Raw genomic sequence first — 20,662 nt, 5'->3', positions numbered from 1 at the left:
TTCCCTCTAAGACGCCAACTTTATTAAATTTTTTTTTTTGGGCTGGCTAAAACTTTCTACCAGCTGCAGCCGACAATGGAAAAAGAACTATCCAAGCCGGGCTGGAAGTTCCCTGGCTGGCATCCTCCTGCACTTCTTGTTCGGCTTGATGTTCTCCGTTAAATGCTTTTAGCCGCTTTGTGATGGGAACTTTCCCCAAGAAGTTTCCTCGAAACGAGGCGCTGGTTTGGCCGAAATATGATTTCATTTCTGTTGATTCGGGATAAGCAATTTTAAATAATTAAGCCACTAAACAGCTGATAACAAATCCCCAATTAAACCAAAGACAATTAAATTTAATGCCTCCAAGATGGAGAAATGTCTCCATGCCGGCACAATGCGCCCGAGCGCGAAGTGCGACCATTTCTCTTTGTGGTCAACCGCCATTAACGTTTATTACACCCACCGAGTGCCAGCAAAAACCAAAGAGCACAGGAACCGAAAGGAGGCCCCCAAATGGAAAAAGCAAACGAAATAAAGAAGGCAACAACGGCAATGGGCGAAAAAATATAATTAAAAATAAACATTACGCGGCGACAGACAATGAGAAGAAGCCCGGGGAAATTCACAAAACCACAAGAAAAAAAAAAAAGTGAGAGAGAAGAAAACCGAAGAAAAGACGACTGAAAAAAGCGAAGAAATGTGTAATAAAATGAAAGCAGCAGCCAGGTGAAAATTGCATTAGTCTGGGCCAAGGAGATAAGGACAAAGGATCGGAGGGTTTTTGTGCAGCAGCATTTTAGGCGCCTAATTGAGCGTTTTAGTTATGCTAATTGTTTGGGAACAACAAAACCCGGACTAATGGACAGGTGCGAGATGTCTCCCAGCTCGCATTTATTGTTTGCCATTTGTTATAAGTGGACGAGAGAGCCCGAGATCATTAGGTCCTGGCAGCAAGTGGCCTGGTTTCTGGAAATTGGGTTGTTTTCCCAGCATTCGGTCTTGATACGCTGATAAATGTGCGCCAATTAATTGTGTTATTGTGTGGAAAGAAGCGATGAATAAGGTTACCCATTACGGTAACCATTAGGTGAGGATTGAAGAAAAGCAATTTAGTTATGCGAAACAAGGGGTTTGTATATGTAAATGGCTATTCCCAGAAGGTATCTCTGAAGTATTGCTTAATTAAATATATTTACCATTTACCTTTAGGCATCTCAAATAAAACAATATACTTATTTTCATCGCTTTGGTTTTTTATTTTGATTATCTACCGTAAATACTTATATGATACATATCTGCCTTCCACTTTCCTCCACCTTTTCACTTCGTTTATATAATATATACAAATACAATACATATATACTGTCACATATATAGGCAATATTTAGACTTAATGGCTAGTTGCTTACGTTTGCCTCTCAATTCTCTTCATTCGGTATTACATTTAGGCGTAGTATGTATATATAACTTTACATAATACATATACATATATATATAAATACCATTTATATGATTTATAAATAATCTTGACTTTGATATATAAATGTAAATGTAAAGAGAACAAAAAATTAAAAGCTTAGCACAACATTATTTTTCATTTTGGTTTTTCATCTGGTTTTTCGAACCGGAGTTGGCAGATTGGTTTCGAAGTGGCTCCCAAGATCCAATCAGGTTAGGTTAAAATCTCAAGTCCAAACCATTGTCAAGCATTAGTCCTAAAGCCTTTCAATACGTTTGCAAACCTCAAGTAGGTGTGCAATGGAAACCAATTCGCACCTCCTGGCAATCCCCTCTATGTGGGAATAACTAAACCGATGAGATTCGCAGCATTTATGATGAACTGGCGCTAGGCTGGTAATTAGTATCTTTATCCTTTTCTTCAGGGGCGCCACAAAGGACTCTCGTGTCTCCAAGTCACTTGGAAAGGGATCTAGTCGCTGTTTCGATGTTTTGTTGCCAAAGCCATATTTTTAATGAATAAGTGTGTATATTTAGAGCCCTTTTCATGTGAATTCGAGTCACTGGAGGACCTTCGGTGCGACTTCCCTGATTGTCTTGTTCGGCTTTGTATTCTTTCCTTAAATGCATTTGAAGTTACTTTGAGCTAGCTGAAACGAGTGTCTGGTGTGTTAGTGTAGGTGTGTAAATATTTAGATACATTTAGCAGTTGCTTTTGGGTCTTGGCCTTGGGCTAAACTCCACCCACATCCCCTATCTATGCTGGACTCCCACATTCGTCGCCGCATCCGTTTCCGATTCCGCCTCGGCCTCCGCATCCCTTACCGTCCCTGAAATGTGGCACTCGAGTTGCATGACAATTGAATCATGTTAATTGCCCAACGCATCTCCAGTTGTTGTTGCTGCCGCTGCTGCATCCTTTCCAGCTGGACTTTGACGCCCGCAGGCTGCAGTTCCCGTCCAGCTGCAGCGCCCGCATCTCCCCGGGCCTTGTTCGGCGGACTGCGTGCCTCCTGGTGCGGATGCTCCGGCTGCTGCCGGAGTCGCTGGTGTTGCTCGCCTTGCTGGTTGCACCGCCGGCCTTTGTCATCGCCTGCAACGGCGACACTAATTGCCCTCCGACTGCCCAACTAAACGTCGCCATCAGTGATCCCCCGCCCAGGGCCAGCAGCGCCCAGGATTGACTCTGGCACGGACGCGAGCCCGTCGACGAACCAGCGCCGCGCCAGGCGGCTCCTCCATCCTCCACGCCGCCCTCCGTTCCGTCGTCTTCTTCGCCTGAGGGTACAAAATGAAAGAGAAAGTCTAACGAAAAATAGAAAGAAACGCAGACAAACGCAGGGCATGTATTCGATGTATTCTGGTAGTTCGCTTTGTTCGTCTGTCCAACTACAGGCGAACTTGGCTAAGATGGGTCATTAGTTTCTAGGTGGATTGCCTCAATAGGATATTGTGTTGGGTTTTAAATAAAGGTAATGTATACTTAATAAAACGCAGAGGTTTAAATAATGCATTTAAAATGACAAATATGAGACTTAGACCCTGACTAACAAATAAAAATGTGTAGTACTTATTGAGTACCTATTAGACCCCTCTTAAAACCTTCTTTCTTATAAATTAAAAAAAATAAAACATGTCTTCTTGACCAGACTCTTTGTCAAATAGGTTTCTTGCAAACAAACCTCCTTTTTCAACTTAGCCAAGATCGACTGTAGCTGGAACTTGGACTTTTTCGAGTGCTCGTGTATTGTGAGTGGAGTGTCAGGCACTAATTGGCTGCTCAACTCACCCTGCAGCTGTGTCAGGTAGCTGTTCTTCTTGCTGTGGAACTGCTCATCCTCGTGCAGCGTGTACTGGTCATAGAACTCGTCGGGACTGACCCGGTTTCCGCTGGCCCCGCTTCCGTACTTGCCGAACGGATCCACCTCGAGAATCGTCTTCTCCGTGGTCTTCCAGTAGACATCGTGCAGCTGAGCGCTGCACCGGAGCTGTGTAACATAGAAGTTGACGAATTAGGAATAAAAATCCTACATTTTGAGGATTTTTATCTTACCTTTAGCTTGCCGTTGTCAAAGTGCTGATCTGTGACCACAAAGTGAATGCCCACTATGGCAGTTTGCATGTCGTTGTGGGGATCTTTCAGCAACTTATGGTGACGCACGTGGGCGGGATTTACCTAAAAAAAAAAACACAGAATATTTATATTAGTATTTAAAAATATATAATATGCATTTTAGAGTTCATTAAAAGATTTTTAAACCTAGGTTAAGCAGTCTCAGCCCTTTTTTGGCATCGGAAAATCATATCCTTTGCCGCTACCTTTCCCATCTCTTGACCCAATGGGGCCTGTGAATTTGATTGACTTCATGCCTGCAAATTAATTTGCCTTATGCCCCAAAGGGGTGCGCTCCTTCAACCGATTCGTGGATTTTTTTTTGTGTTTGTACAGCAATCGCTATCTAGTGGTTCGTGTTACGCGCTTATTCCGCTGGTTTGTCGGCTGGTTTTGGCGGTATGTTTTTGTTTGGCTTATTGTTTAAGCGCATTTTGTGGCCTGCAATGCTGCTGGTTGAAGGACGTCGGGCGGTGGAGGGGATCTGCTGGGGGCTTTGGGGGTGTTGTGAATTGGGACAGGTTCGCACAAGCAATCAACCGAGCGTGGCCAACTCAACTCAATTCGACAACCAATTCGGCGGCATTCGCTTCGCCATTCAAACGGGGCATCTCCACAGTAGTCTGTGTGGGTGTGTTGAGAGCCCATTGGTATGTGTGCGTGTGTTTCAGCTTTGTTTTTCCACCACCCACTAGCCGCCACCTCCCAACCTACTGGTTGACGCCCACTTTCCGGTGTGGCTCCTATTATGCAGCATCAATAAGCATTGTTTGCCATTGAGTGATGCTGAAATTGCCGCTGCCTGATGCCTTCACGTCGTGCACCGAAAATAATAATGTATATTGATTTGTAATACAATTTTAAGAATTTGTGATAAATTTAACTTTCTATTATATTTCGGCAGCTATAACATTAAACAATTCATTTTAGATTAGTAAACCTTCTTAGCTTTTATGTATATTCTTAAATATTATAACTATTGCCAGATATACGTAAATAACCAATAAATAAATAACTAAACATTTATTACAAATTATTTTTTTCGGTGTTTCTTTCATCTCTGTCCATTTTCTGTTCCCTGAAATTACTGTGTGTGTGTTCACAGGATATGTAAGCTAATTACTTAGGCATGGAAATTTTATAATTTCAGTTTCCATATGGCTGGCGTGAGGTTTACGCCAAATTTAACTTTGGCCAGAATCGGAATCTAAATTAGAATCTTCTTTAAAGCCTGGAAATTCCAAGAGAAGAGGCACTGCAGTGATTCATAATTTGAGGTATTATATTGCAATTTATAAATAGACGAAAGCTTGGACTTATTTCTCTCCCAAATAAACTCCCAATTAAAATTCTAAGAATTTAAATTTTTATCCTATCTGCGTAATGGGTCTATCAGGGTCACCCCTAGCCCCTCCGAACACGCTTGGAGTTGACATCCACAATTAGCGGGCGTGGGCCACGACAAGTGGCCAAAATAATTGAGAAATGTAACATGCAAAACTGCGAAAATTGTCCCCAGACTCGAGGGCCCTCTCTTAATTCCGCACATTTCCCAGGCCCATTTTCGTTTCCCCAATCGCCCAGATATGTATGTAAATATGCATATGGTAGCGCGATGCCTACAAAAAATTACACCTAAAATTTTGACGTTCCCAGGATGGGCGGCATAATGTATGGTTATGAAGGGGGCGTGCCACCACTGCGTTGATCTCCACAAATGCGTGTGTTTTTCTGGTAATTACAGTGGGGGCTTAACCCTTTAGTCCGCCCCGCCCTCCTCGAAAACAGACGCATAAATTCCGGGCAGATGCCAGCGCTTGAAAACAAGAAAATTGTGTTTGCATAAACATGGGCGCTGGTGGGTGGTAGAGTAATGCTAAGGCTAAGGGGCGGACCACTCACCTCTTCATTATTCACTGTCCATGTGAGATTGGCCGCCGGTCGCGAGTGACGCGATGTGCAATTACCTCGCAATATGTCGCCGACCCTATATCGGGTATGGATGCCCGATATGGACGGAGCGTTGTGCGGCGGCTCTGTAGGCGAAAAAGAGAGAGAAAGAGAGAAAGAGAGAGAAAGGAAAGATGGCATCAGTTCACAGGTGGACTGGATCGATTGTCACTATATTTTTGATACTCTGCGGCGCACGGAAAACCAGAATCGTAGCCAAACTCTGACCCAACCTGTCGTCCTGTCAGTTGGGATTGCCAGGAGGCTGTGTGCGGCGGGGGTGTGTGTCGCAATCAATATCTAGTGTTTGTGTGTGTGTGTGTGTGTGCGTCAAGGCCCATTTCATAATTGAAATAATTACGAGCTTTTCTGGTCGGAGTGAGTCGAAATTTTAATTTGCACTGTGAGGAGACTGAAATCCCAAAAATGCCTCACCTATGCAGTTGGAATCTGTGGCCAGCACTCGAAGGGATATTATTCAAGCCGAAAGGAAAGGTATAATCGAGTGCACCGACTAAGGGGTACCCTGTCTGTTTCTCTATGAAATGAATTAGATAGTTAACGTCAGAATACTTGGTTTAGATTATTATTTAGTTTGCGTTACCCTTTCTTATCTACATGTTTTTCGTAAGGAAATCCTCCTGAAACCTATACATTTCCATTAACTCAGCATACCCTGACTGCCACAGCCGTTTAGGGGGTAAAACTAATTTCTCTTACTGTCCATTATCCCCAAAAGTCAGAATGAAAACCAGCCGGCGCACACATCCGCATATATGGCACATAAACATGAAATAGACACTTCCAAAAGTTTGTCAAGCCAATTTGAGCTCACCTACGTCAACATATCCAGTCCGGAAAGCATGGCCCCACCCACCCCCACCAGCCCACTCAGTCAGTTTGGCAGTTTATTGACCGTCTCAGGGCTTTGGCAAAACATTTGCTCCGAAGGCCTTCCACAGTGTTTGCCGGCTTAAATGTCTTCATCTTTATCTCGTTTACCCGCAAATTTGTTTGTATTTTGTCTGCTTAACTGCCAAAACATTCGAACTTGGAGTTTATTTTTAAGTTTTATGTCCACAATCCCCACACAAATACAAACACACACACAAGCATGCATTTTGAGTCCGGGCTCAGACTTGGTCCGGCCAATTGAATATGACAGCCAGTCGAGTTGGCAAGTTTGTCTCTGGCTTTGGGGGGAGTTTGAGTTTCCTGGCTTTTCGGCAAAGAGAAACACTTGAACAGAAAATTAATTTACTTTGGCATTTCCCGTTTCTTGAAGAATCCAAATTAGTTTAATATTTGCACTGGTGAAATTTAAACAAAAAGGCCAGAGATTTGCCAACTCTTTAATTTTATCGCCGCGAAAATGTCGTCGGAAATGTTACGTTACTGTCCTTTTCACTTACCAATAACTTCCAATTCGGCTGCCGCTATTAATGTATGAAACGAGGGCGCATCCGCAGATACTTCGCAACTGTATTTACCGGATGTAGCCATTGTTACCGATTCAAGCACCAATTGGCTCTCGTTCGAGGACACGCGCTGCAGAAAAAAGAGTCAACAAAAGTAAAGGAGCTGTGAGTGCGGGTTCCATGTATTTTATATATATTTTTATTAAATGCCCCATAGCCCCATACAACCATATTTTTTTCCACGTATCGTAAATGCTGTTTGTTGATGAAAAATTGTTCAACAAATGTATCTGCAGGATTCCTTCCGCTCATACATACATATATACATGTATATTTCAAAATAAAGGAGGACGTTTCCATATTTTCATAGGGGCCTACATATTAGTAGTTCTTCTTTAAGGTTTATTAACTGAGCTTAAATAAATGAATGTTAAAGTGAGCTTATTATTTATTTTATTATTTTTTATCCTTTTTTTGTTTAGCCATAAAGCCTTACTGAATTTATAAATAAAATTCACACATTTCTGGATTCAGCGAATATTTGCTTATCATTTTTTCACTGTTCAAAAACCATTTCCATTGTTTTTCCAACATTCGCGTTTAGTTATTGTATATATTTCCCTTCGCTTCGGAATCCCCATTCTATTTGGGAGGCAAACATTTCCATTCTCACTCCATTTTCAACCATTCTAATACAAAATAACTCTTCGAATGCAAAAGAATATGGTTTTATTGTCTTTATTGTCACATGAGTTGGAAAAATAAATTTGAATGAAAAATACGAATACCCACGCAAATAAATAAAATGCCATCGTGCTCCTTTATATGCCTGAATAATTTTCGAACCAATTTAAAAATGCCAATATTTATTCAAAAATATTGCCAGCACCCCGAGAACGCAATTTCGAAACTAAAAAACAAGGCTTGAGACCCAATACGGGATTCTAAATGTACGTTTTTGTTTTTCCGGCTCGTAACTGCCGTGAAGCGGAAGTTAAAAACCGTGTTTTGATTTGATTGTGCATTGAAATTTCACATGTGTCTGCTCCTCCTTGTTAACTGTAGCGTTTCGTTCGATTTGGCTGCCCTGGAAATGCAAATGTTTTACATTGTTGAGGCCGCAACCCGTTTAGTTTGGTTTAATTTATTTTTCTTCCTTCCATTTTTTGTCTCCCTCCCCTTCGATGCAAATGGCAATCCGAAAACCAAAACAAGAATCTGTGGAACGTATAGTTTCTGTTGGTCAGATTTATTGGAATAATATATGTTGGTAGCTAAAAATAGGCACTCGGAAAATAGTACTTTATATGCGGACTCAGGTGAAATGTTAGGAAAATAATCACGAGAGTATAGCTGCCATAAAGTCATATTTTATGGGAAATGGTAATACCAATAATAAGAAAAATAGATTAGATTCTTAATGAATATTTTGATATTCTAACAACCGACTTCAATGGCTAGTTATAACTATTTCTGATACTTTTAAGGCTTTCTTTTTTGTTAAAAAATATCATTTTTAGGCAACTTACTCTCACTTTTAGTCCAGGGAAGTGAAAGATCTTCATCGGCGGTGTCTCCTTGGGCGTGTAGCGGTAAAACTCCCGCCTCCCTCGATACCATTTCACGGAGTACAGGCTGTCGTCCTCGATGTCGTAGAAGCATTTCAGGATGGCCTTGTCGCCCCGCTTGACCGCGTGCGGCACTCGCACCCGGACGTCCCTCAGAGCGGCGGTCAGGCCTGAAATGAAACAATAACACGGGAAATGAAAAACAAACCTCCAACAATTATGTTTAATTATTTAAGGCAATAATGCTTTCAGCGAAAAGGGACTGAACAAACAACTCCCCCGGGCCGTGTCTAATAGAAATCAACTGGAAGCGATAAAAAATCATCGCTCCTCTCATTTTTAATTTACCATTTGCTTTTATTTTATTGTCAATTTTTTTGTTGTCGTTTTGTTTGTTTTGCCGTTTCTTCATTTTGTTTTACGGCGCTGTGCATAATTTATGATGGGCTTTATTATTTGGATTTTTTATTAAATAAATCCCAAACGGATTTTATTGACTCGACAATTCCCACGATATTTTAGATGGTTGGCAGAGCAGCTTTACCCTTCCGGTCGAGAAAGTATGCAGAATCGTAAACAGATTTTACGACTCGTTTTTTATTGTTTTATATTCAATATTTTACTGGGCAAGCTAATAAAATATTTATAATTAACTTGCCTACTTGATGCATACACCATTTAATTCCCTTTTATATTATTTGAAAGAGTAACTTTATGTCGACTTTTCAGTAGTGAAAATTTGACATTTTTAATATCTATTCTGATCACGTATTGACATGACTTTCAGCAAGGTTTTATGCCACAAATCTCTAACTGAACACTCGCACACATATTTTTATAGGTATATATTTTAATATATATAATGCAGAATGTGGCGGACATTTGTACACATGTCCGATTCCCTGTTTTACTACCCGGGCGTTTTTTAGGACCAGGTCTGGGGCATTATAAATCAGCTTATGGCCAACGACAGGACAGAAAAAAGGCTTTGTGTAACCAGAGACTCGTTCCACCTGTTTGCCTTTATCGCTCGCCGTCAATAAAATATGAATAAATTGTTCCCTGATTATGTGAGATGAAATTAAAAATCATTTTTATCCTCTTTCACTTTCCATGTCGTAAAAGGCGATCAGACATTTGAGGGATATTCCCAAATCCAGCAGAAGCAATAAATTTTGTATTTTATGGTATGCATAAGCTTGTGATTGAAATTGAGTGCTTAATAAAAACAAAAAGTGGGATAACTGCATGGAAATTCATGTTCTCTGAAACAAAGAGTGTTTGCTAATTAAAACACTTGTTTTGCAAAGTTCTTACCACCTTCAACTGTTATTTTTATATTCCCTTTTTAATGAAAGAATTGCAACTCCACCTTAACCACATGAAAGGACTCAGAACACAGATCCCTGGAACTGTAACCCCTCGGAACCTAATCAAACCTGTCACGACCTGAGTGCCTCTTCATTATCACGAAACTGAAGCCACAAAAAATGGAAAACTTCCATCAACCGAGCTTCACATTTGAGACACATTCACAAACTGCAGCCTGCAGCTCAACGTCCCCGAATCCCCAGTCATTGGATTAGACTTTCTGGCTGCTCCACTGTCATTTAGCGCCTTCAGCCCTCTGTGGCTCTGTGGATATGGGGGCGCCCATTTCATGCCACACTAAATAGACAAGGTTGCAACAATCCGGCGGCAAACGAATGTCCAAACAAACCGGCACGAGTGCGGGAGGTGCTTTGTAAATCCCATCAAATAACTGTAATTGCAAAGTTTTTACAGCCAGACACCAGGGCAGGCCCAGGCCCAGGCACAAGGACAATGCACATGCAGCCCAGCCATTTGACTAGGGAGGCGGTGCTGTAGCAATCCCAGGACTCTTCATGGAGGACGGAGTCCTGGGGAGCTGGCTCTGCGCCCCACAACGTGTGCAATAAATATGAATAACGAGCACAACGTGAGTGGCACACAAAGTAAAAACGAGACCGCACTCGTCGTTGCTGTGCGGCAGTGAAAGGGCATCCAGCTATCCTGCCATCCGGCCACCCACGTTCTGATTCCTTAGAGAGGCGCACAGCCCCCATTGTTGGCGACACGCGGCGGCAAATATTTGCCCCTGCCACTGCCACAGCCTTTGTTTAAATCTTGTTTATGCAACATGCATGGCATATATTAAGGAGTGCCGACCAGTCCCGAGTGTCAAGCAAGTGTCCAAGCTGCCCAGTGATTTACACCAGGCAGCCGCCAGATTGGAGTGCTCCGAGTGTTGCTACAGCTAACAGATTGCTCTGTGAGTTGCTCACTTTTGCGCCGCCAAAGGACTTTAGTTCGATTAAGCCACGCAGCGTATAATAGAATTGAGCGAAGGACTTTCAGGATCCTCGGTACCTGATTACCTGCTCTCGGGTTATGCAATCCATTATGGCAGCCAGCTTGGATTTATATAAATGTTCAAGGTGTCTAAGAATTTATGATTTAGTTTTAGTATTTATTATATTATTGTATTTAATTTGCTACTTCGACCCAACTTTTGACTCTTGACACTCGACGACATCCTGGGCCACACAATTTGACCATCCACCTCCTTGGAGGTGAATTAAATTCCAGCTTGGGCTCTTGCATATAAAACTCTTGGCTGCTCAAATTACGGGACATTGTGTCAAAGCATATTTCGGAAAACTTACGGCCAGCTAATTGAAAAGGGTAAAGCCGAAGGAGGGCAAACTGAAAGTTTGGCCAAGCGGAGCCACATTATGACCTGGACTGGCACACAGTTTCACTTCCACATGAACTGCTGGGCCAAGAGCAGCAGCGTTTGCCTCACTGACCACACAGTTTGCTTGAAGAAACTGGCTACGAATTCCTTGGGCAAGAGGAAACTTTCCAAAGTCCAAGTTTACGGAGCTCGGCTTTTGAAATGTGCATGATGTCGAGATACACTTGTGCAACAGATGGGCGAGCTGCAAGCTGGCATTTTGAGATTCTATTAGCTGCAGCGCGAGCAAAGTTCCCCGAGTTGGCCAGCAATTTTGTACCCCCACTCAGCCTTGGCGGATGTCCTGGCCTGGAGAAGTGGCGCCAAATTTATCATAATTTGTGCTGACACTAAAAATGTAAAACCGTATCTCTGTGCAACCCAATAGGAGTGGCGGTGCCGCCGCCACATCATATCGGGCACTATTACTGTCTCGACGCTGCACAGTCATTATTCAGTCAGATTTGACTGCCATCTGGGGTTATCAGCCCCGGCCCATCCTTGGAGCGGGGGAAGGTCCCTGACGGGGATGTTTATTCGGGCGGGCGGACTTGTCGCCAACGCGTCGGGGGGGATGTGGATACGGATGCTCGACTCGACGGTCCGTCGTCCTTTGGGGGTGGCTTGAAAAATTGTTGACAATTTCAGCTTAATGCATTTTTATGTCACTTCTTCTGGTTTGGCGAAAATGAATGCTGCTGTTGTTTGTCCTGCGCAAACACAAGCACACTCCTTCTTCTGTCAGTCAGTCACCCACACATGTGCAGCAGTCCTTGCATTTGTAGGACCACCAATTCTGACCAAGTCGTTTCCCCGCCAGCTGCACGGAAAGAAAATGGATGAGGCTTAATAATATTAATTAATAGAAATGCCTTCAGGTTTTTTTAAACATTTGTTTGCTTAAGTTGCTTGATAATCCTGTTTATTTTAAGATTGAAAAATAATATTTTTAAAAATTAAGAAATTACCCAAAGGCATCTATTTTTCTCCGGTGTGTCTTTGCCGGATGGTTGGAGCCATTCAGCGCCAACATTCAGGACTCAGACCCTGTGTCTGTCCTTTGTGTTTATTATGAAATTTAAGCACAAAAACCCCGTGACGGTCTGGCTACCCCCTTTGTTTACGCTTAAAGAGCCTGGGTCTTTGGTGTTTGCCATTTAATGGCACATTTTCCACTTTTGCTCACAGACAAATCGTAGTCGGTTGGCTTTTTGGGGGTTGTTTCATTAAATTTAATGTCCTCCGCTCTGTAATTGTGAACAGATTTTAGCAATGGCGAAGCGTAGAAGCAAAAAAGTTGTGATTACAAATGGCCTCCATTAGACTCTGATTATTTTATATATATTTTTTTAGAGAAATTAATAGCATTTTTTCCTTTAAACTGAACTTAATACATTTTCATCTTTGACATCTCTTTAAGTCTCTGCTCTTTTATAATTAACTACATTGCCCATCGGATTTAATAGCCGCTATTATCACTTTCGCAGACATAAAAAAGTAAAAAATGTGGGAGATCCAACAAGTCGCAGCCACTTCTCCTTCACAGAGAGGAAGGACCAAAGCCAACTGAACATCCTTGGCCATTTATTTAAAAACTAAATAAGACAAGCATCGCTAAATCGCCAACTAAGCTCATAAAATCCCACGAACAAGTGCCCAAGTGTAAGGCAACGTGGGAAATGTTCAAGTATGAGGCGGAAGTCGGGGAGGAAATGGATTGAAAGAGATAGCGCAGCACAGTTGGGAGGTGAAAAGCTATGAAAAAGTGCAAGGATCAAACAACTGAAAGCGAGGCGCACTCACACAGCTGTGCTAAATAATAAAGGAAAAATGGGAGAGGCAAAAAAATGGTAGCCTCCGGCAGAGAAATGAAAAGAAAAATAAAGTTCAGTGCCTCGACTATGAGTTTTGTCGTAATCTGTTCCTTTTAAGTTGGAAATAATACACAAAAGTATGCTGGGAAAATATTTAAAATAAATTTAAAAAATATATCAGAATGCATTTCAATCTTGTAACAATTTCCTATGCACCCTGGAGTGTGCTCTACTACATATTTGTGCATCTACTATATACCCTTCTTGCCGTGGAGTACCGAGTGGCAAGCGGTGTTGCATATGGTGCCTGGTCCCCCGTCGAAACCAACACCCCTAGCCCTCGACTCACGCCTTTGTGCGGCGTTTCTAATCTAACACTGGAAATTGTGCAGGAATTTGTTGCAATGAGCTTTTTATTATCCATTTTCGATCTAGCCTCTCGCTTTGGCACTCACACACTCGAGAGGGTCTTCCTTTTTTCTTTTTTTTTGAGGGGATTTTTGCACGCTTTTGCATTCCTTTTCCGATGCGAGCGGTGAAAATTGCAGTGCCAGCGTGTTTTTCTGGCCAGGAGCACAGGTGGAAATTTATACAGCTACCTTGTTGCCACGCCCCCAACACACATACGTGCTCACAAACACACACACACACAGTGGCCCGCTTACAAGCCGCTTCGGCCAGACGCTCAAATTATTTAAGGATTTGTTACATTTCCGGGCTTTCTATGCACTTTTCGACCAACCATTTTATTTTTACAATTTGTCGCGACCAGGCGGATAAAATGGGCCACACAAGTGTGTCTGTTAAATGGTCGTTTAGGCCGAGGGAGCTCCATTTGGGGGCTGGGTTCAAGGTTTTCGCTCCTTTCGGTTGGCCCCTTTCTATCGCGAAAAGAGCTGCTGACTTGTTGACCTGTAAATAACTTGAGTTTAACGAAGAGATTAACGTCCCAGATTCGTTGGCGAATTTTTATACATTTTTTGTGAGGGAATAAAAAACGGCATGGCTTTTGAATGGGAAAAGCGTGGAAAGGAGATTTAGTAACTGGTGAATGGGATTGGATAAAGCTTTGGATTTCTGCTTGCAATTTAGATCCCTTTTGATTGCAAAAAAGTTACTGTAACCAGTTCTTTTCTTAAAGAATATCGAGATGGAAATGTATAATTTTATGTGAAAAAAACTTGTCTTTGTATATATCCAGTATTTCCGACTTAAGATTCTCTCCATACATAATGCAAATGAAGCCATTTGTCAAAATAATCATACGTCTTTGTCCATAAAAACTATTTGCCCGATAAGATCACCGGGAAATATAAACATTACGTAGCAACCCCTCGTAGAAATTCCATTTATCTTTATTTTCTAATCTCACCCACTCAATACATTTCAACCCACCCCCAAGGCACCCACGCAATCCACCCTCTGGACTAACCCTCCTTCGGCAAATCCTAACAGCAATGTACTCGTAACATGGGCTACAGGCTGGGAGCACGCGTAATTTTTAATTTACCATGACGTAAATCGTATAAAACTGTCAAAGTCACTAAAAGCAAGAAGCAACAGCCTCTGTCCCTGCTGACTGCATGTCCTTTGTCCTGCGACCTCCTTCTGGGCACAAATTATGTTCCAAACACACTGAAGGGTGTCGGAAGTCAACAGAGAGGAGCAGTCAGAAAAGAGTACACTGAAAGAAAGCGGAGATTTCTTAATAATATCTAATACAGTCTACTGAGTCCTTGTATTTTTTTGATTAGACACTTTAAGCATTATTATTCTTTCTGTGTATTGGCTGAGGGAGCTACGGGAGCGACTTCAAAACAAAGCAAAGCCCGCTACGCAGGACTCTCCCCAGCTGGGCGGGATGTCGGCCCAGGACACGGGACTGGCATTAATAAGTAAATCTCGAGCATGTGACGGCTATCAGTGGCACTTCCGCTCCCCGATACTTCCGCCCTCTACACTCGCAAGTAAACCGAAACCATTTATATTTTATCTTGTCCTTGTCGTCGGTTCATGCGAAGCGAACTTCTCTAAACTTCCAGCAACTGCGAAATGAAGTCGCCATGCAAGTCACCCCGTCGCCGCTCCACAGGATTTGGAGAATTCCTACGGTTTAGGATTTGTGTGTGTGTGTTTGTGTACATTTTGGCCGGAAGTTGCAATTCCTGCCCTCAAAGCCTATAAATTTAACTTAGTCTTCTGCGGAACTTCTTCTCCTGCCTCAGTGGCTCTCCCTCTCTTGTTGTTTTGTCATGTTTCGTTATCCTATTTGTCCTTTCAAGCCAATCCGGTCTTGACCAGAAGCCTTCGTGCACACACATATGTATATCCTGGCCTGGCTTCGCACTCCGGCTGTTGACTTTTGGCCGAGGATTGCATTAGTTTAATTAGCCGAACTCAGGTGACGGCAGCTAAGATGGATGCGGTCAATTTGCTTGGCCCGCCTCCGAAGCCGTTAGGTCCAACCTAATGCAACTTGTAAACTAAATAGTTAAGTAATAGTTAAATGTAAATGCTGTTGCCTGGCCTCGTCGATAATTCAACAAGCCGAAAGCGCTTCCGGCACGGACATTAATTAATTTACAGCAGCACAAGGAGAATATCTTTTGGTAAATTATAGAATTCCCAAAACCATGAAGATGCGGAAAATAGGATTATTTAGTAATTAGCTTAATTCAATTTTTTTGACTCTATTTAATAATTTATAGTTTTCCTACAGAAGTCAAATTATTTCTAAAATATTGTCTAACATGTCCTTCGCTCTTCTTTAGAGGAAACTTCCCTAAATGCTCTTGGAAATTTAGGAAAACAAATCATCGGCGAGAGCTCTCTCCGGGAATAGACATGTCCGCCCAAACGCTGTGACTGACATTATGATAACCCAATGACAGCTATTTGCCAAATCAGACATCGATGGAGGGGGCTTGTGTAAATCAATTGATTGGCAATGCGTTTTGATTGCCAGCCAAAATTTGGCACAGACACGCGACGGCAGGGGGTCGTGGGGTAGATTTGTGGCCGAGGGTGAATCGATTTGGCAGTTTTTGTGGAGCAGGGTAGGGGGATTCCTCCCCGTTTAATATATTAATGCCTGGCATGCACTAGGAATGTGCTTTATTGTCTAGGAATCAGCCGGCACGCCAGCTGAAAGGGGCTTCGATAAACCCAAATGAATTGAAATTGCAAATTAAAGCGGCTGCGTTAATTTTCCACCCGCCTGCTGCTGCTGCAGTTCAATGACACAAATAGCTAGCGAAATGGGTCTCTCCTCGGCTTTCCGCCAGTTGGCAATTTATTGAAAGACGAGTTTCTGTGTCTCTGAACTGACAGGCCCAATTCTTGTTGATTTGTTCATGCTGGGACCGAAAATTCAATAAAAGTTTGGAATTCGATGGGGAATGAGGGTTCCCATTGAATAAGAGAGCGTTTAGAAGCAAAGCTAAGTTTATATTCGGCTGCAAAGCAAGTAATTAACTACATCGATTTCCGGGCTCGTGTTGGTTTGAACTCACTGAAATATTATATAGTAATGCAACAGGAACAAATAGAATATTGCAATGAAGAATAAAGAATTCCAACCGTATAATATTCCTGGAAAAATGTGAGTAAATAAAGGAAACTGTTCATTTTGTTCAATATTTGTTTGCCAATTTTCTGCCAACGCCTTTCCCTTTTTATCTTTATTCAGGCAATTCCCAGATATAATTTTATTAAAATAATAAAACAAGCGCACTAAACTGATAAGCGGCTCACATTGTTACCATCCCATCCAAGCCGAGTTCTTTGTGAATATTTCCTTGGAAGCACGCTTATCTCAATAGCTTTTATTTGACTTGCGAATTTTTCCGGCTCTGCTCCTTCCTCTTGGTTTATTTTAATATTTTATTATATTTTCCTTTGATGCAAAATGCATTTGAGATTTTTTTCTCGTTGTTCGGTTTCGATGCTAATATTCCTTGATATTTCCCTTTGCAAGGGCTTTCCATCAAGATGAAAATTGTATTTATTTTTACAATTTTTTTCTCGTGAATAAATATTGCTTGGAATCAATTTTACTTTATTTCTTCTTGACCATTTTTATTGCATTGTTACTATATTTTTATCATTTTACGGCTTGCTGAGGTTTTTTGAATAAATTCCTATCTTTTTTTGGGATATTGCAACAAATATTTTAAACAATTCTTAAGATAAAACAAGAAAGAAAGCTAACTTTTGGCCAGCCAAAGTTTGTAAACCCTTGCAGGTAACAATTAAAATATATCATAACAAAGCCAAAAATGCATTAATTTCGATTCGGAAAACAGTTTTGTGTTAGTTTTTATTAATTTAAGAAAACTGCATACCAAATTTAAAATTTTAAGAAATCAAAATTTTTGGCCATTTTTTCTAATTTTAATGATGTAACCCCTTATAAAATTTTGCAAAAATGGCCAAAAAATCAATTTCTTCCGGACATATATAGAAAGATTCCCCCATTATTGCTGATCAAGAATTTATATGGTTTATGGGGTCGGAAATGATTCCTTGACTTAGAAAAATATTATTTTGTATTATAAAATCTGATTTTTTATATTAAAAAACTTCTTGATTTTTTTAAATTAAAAATATCATAACTCGGCCAAAAGAGCAATAATTTTAAATCGGAAAACTGTTCTGTGCAAGATTTTCTACAGTTAATAAATCTGCATACTTCATTTAAAAATTTTTAAAATTCAATTTTTTATCAAAATCCAAAATTTTAATGATGTAACCCCTTATAAAATGATGCAAAAATGGCCGAAAAATCTATTTCTTCCTGACATATCTAGAAAGATTCCCCTGTTGATGCTGATCAAGAATATACATACTTTATAGGGTCGGAAACGTCTCCTTCACTGCGTTGCAAACTTCTGACTGAAATTATAATACCCTGCAAGGGTATAAATATGAACCCAAACAGTTTGAGTAAAATAATTTTTCACTTAAAGAACGACAGGAGCTTTAAGTAGTTTTCATAAAAGCCATGCATCTTCGTCAAATGAATGCGACAGCTCACCAATGAGCTACTTTTCGTCGCATGAACATTAAAACTTGGCCACTTAGGGGTATATTGATGCATTTCGCCTTGGCCCGAATAGCTGATGATGTCACATGCACATGCAGCTAATGTTCCCAACGAATGAACCCCCTTTGAAAAGGGGTCAAAGTTGCCAACAAATTAAACTCGAATTACCTGCCAGGAACATAAAATCCAACCCAAATATATGTATGGTATGTATACCCAACTGCAGAGATATATGCATGCATCAAATATCAGGATCTGACGTTACTTGGCCTACCGCAACAACAATAAATGGGGGAGGGGGGAGTGGCCTTGCGATTGGGGAACTGAGTGGGTGGCAGGCTGGCAGGTCGCTGGGTTGGGATGGGGCAGGACAATTACCGTTGAGGCCATGAGGCAGCAACCGCAGAACAATAGTTTCCTGTTTCCTGAGTGCTAAAGTTTTCATGTGTCTGACCCAGCCCATCCAACCTCCTCCGGTGGAGCCTCTATATCCCCTATTGCTCCTGGAAGGAGCAATATTCGACATCCCTCTGAAATGCCCATGCCATGTGGGCAAAATCGAGTTGTATTATGGGCGCTGGCATACTCAAGTTATTGCACACAGAGAAAAAATCTAGCTCTTTCGTAGAATTTAGTTCTTAGGGTAAAAGTTTTTGATTAGGATTAATCTACCAAGGTTTTTTTTAGATCACAACTTGTATTTTTTAATACTTATATATATTTATTAACCCTTAAATAATATCCAAAAATATATAAATTTTTTCTCTGTACGGTTAAAGTTTTTCTCCCCTTACCGGAACATTTTTAATGCAATTTTCACCTAGCTGGGGAAACTCCCTCTAATCGCTCCCCCCTCTGGCTCTCCCTTGACGTAATTACTAAATACTTTTGGCGCTTTCTCTGTCCTGGTCAGGTCCTTTTTTCTCGCCTCTCGTTCCTTGTGCTCGCTCGTCCTGTGCCGTTCCTTGTTACTTATTTTCTTATCGTCTCGGATTTGTGGCCGCAAAATGTTTCGTGAGCTTTTGTTTGGAATTTGGCTAGCCGGCTTTCATTTTTTCTTATTTGTCTGGATATGGTTTTTCCTTCTTCCTCCTCCTCACTTATTTTCCTTCTTTTTTTTCTTCACTGCCCGCGGTCTATTTTGGTTGGCATTCCCAAAGTACAAGCGTGTGCCATGTTTATTTTTAATTAATTTTCCTTAAGCAGTCTAAGACCCTGCTGCCACAGCCGAAAATCCCTCCTTCTCGAGGGTAAAACAAAAAAGAGAGAGCTCGATTTAGAACCATTTCTTTTTTGTTCTGTTAATTTTTTGCAATTTTCTACTTACTTACCTAATGATTTTTGAGTTACTTCGGCTCTTTGTTAATAGAGGTAATTATGAAAACTGAACTGTGGTTGGTTTTTTCCAAACAACAGATACTTGATCTTCAAGCCAAAATAATATTTTAATGAATATCTTAAATATGCAAACCCACTCTTAAATAAAGACTGAAAAAACTGTGATCATCAACTGAATTAATTAAAACTTGGGCGATGAAAACTCCTCCTCCATTATATAGTGTCATCTGCAAAGTTTTTCCTGGCACATTCCGATTAGCACAGATTCAGTGCCAGTCCGTTGGCCAGTCGAGCGTTCCGCTAATCGTGCAAATTTCAAGCACAATTGAAGCCGAGTCAAATAAACCCAGTCGAGAACGCCCGGGAAATCCTGCGACAGCCATTGCCTGACAAGTTTTCCAGCGGCGGACGGGTGGCCGGCACGACCAAATTAAGTTTAAATTAGCTACGTTTAAAGTATAATGAGCGTATAAATGATTAATTGTTTTTTTCGGGAAATTGATAAAGGCAGGAGGAGGGCGGGCCAAGCCGACGCTTAATTAAGTTTGCTTTATTGACTGCTCGAATAGGGCTAATTGGTCACTTGTCGCAATTCCAACTGACACCTGAGCCAGTCCCCCAATATTTAGTGTCTCAATGCCAGGTTGCTTGAAAATTTCCATTTAACTAAGTGTCCCCTAGACGCCAGACTGTGTCTCTCCTTCTCTCTGAGACTCTGACTGGCCAGACTGTAAAATTAAATAATCTTTTATCGATTCCCCACAGCATTGCTGCTATAAGCCAAATAGGCTTCTTGGCGATTTGTCACAAAGCGGTTTCTGCTTATTTTCACAATAATTCCATTTGTCCTTGTGATTGCAAACAACAACAAAAAACTTTTCCATTCTGTCCGCAAAGTTTCAATTACTTCAACTAATTTATTAATGTTGTTGAAATGTTATTTGGGGACTTGTAATTCAGGCTGTCTGCTTCGGCATACTTTGTTGGATACTTTATGCTAAGGCGGGTAGCAGGAATCCGAGAACAAAGGGTCTAAGAAAATGTTGAAAATTAAACAAAATAGTTGAGATTCTTGGAAAATATGTATATTGAAGAGTTTAATTTTAATATAATTTTCTTTTCTATTCGCACAACTATTATTATTACAAGCCTTTCACTTTCATCTTACCTTTACTATGTTATAAGTTTTATAATTAAGATATATTATATTTCCCCAACT

General features: G+C 41.1%; 1 protein-coding gene across 4 annotated transcripts in view; it reads right to left on the bottom strand.

Moving 5' to 3' along the window:
• Positions 1–1,227: 1,227 nt before the first annotated feature.
• beat-Ia (beaten path Ia) overlaps positions 1,228–20,662 on the bottom strand; it is a 34,542-nt gene continuing 15,107 nt past the window's right edge. For 2 of the 4 annotated variants that reach the window (XM_017168600.2, XM_017168599.2), the window contains 6 exons: positions 8,451–8,659; positions 6,916–7,051; positions 5,456–5,589; positions 3,494–3,616; positions 3,230–3,428; positions 1,228–2,745 (listed from right to left, as the gene is read on the bottom strand). In XM_017168600.2, the coding sequence (XP_017024089.1) occupies positions 2,306–2,745; positions 3,230–3,428; positions 3,494–3,616; positions 5,456–5,589; positions 6,916–7,051; positions 8,451–8,659 (1,241 nt within the window). In that variant the 3' untranslated portion in view covers positions 1,228–2,305. Of the gene's footprint in view, positions 2,746–3,229; positions 3,429–3,493; positions 3,617–5,455; positions 5,590–5,938; positions 6,010–6,915; positions 7,052–8,450; positions 8,660–20,662 lie in introns of those variants that run through there. The other 2 variants (XM_017168601.2, XM_070283229.1) reach the window with 2 other exon arrangements.

Source organism: Drosophila kikkawai, chromosome 2L (assembly GCF_030179895.1).
Source record: "Drosophila kikkawai strain 14028-0561.14 chromosome 2L, DkikHiC1v2, whole genome shotgun sequence".
Classification (NCBI taxonomy): Eukaryota; Metazoa; Arthropoda; class Insecta; order Diptera; family Drosophilidae; genus Drosophila; species Drosophila kikkawai.
The sequence above is the reverse complement of the archived record's forward strand: the minus strand, read 5'-3'. Positions and strand labels throughout refer to the sequence as shown.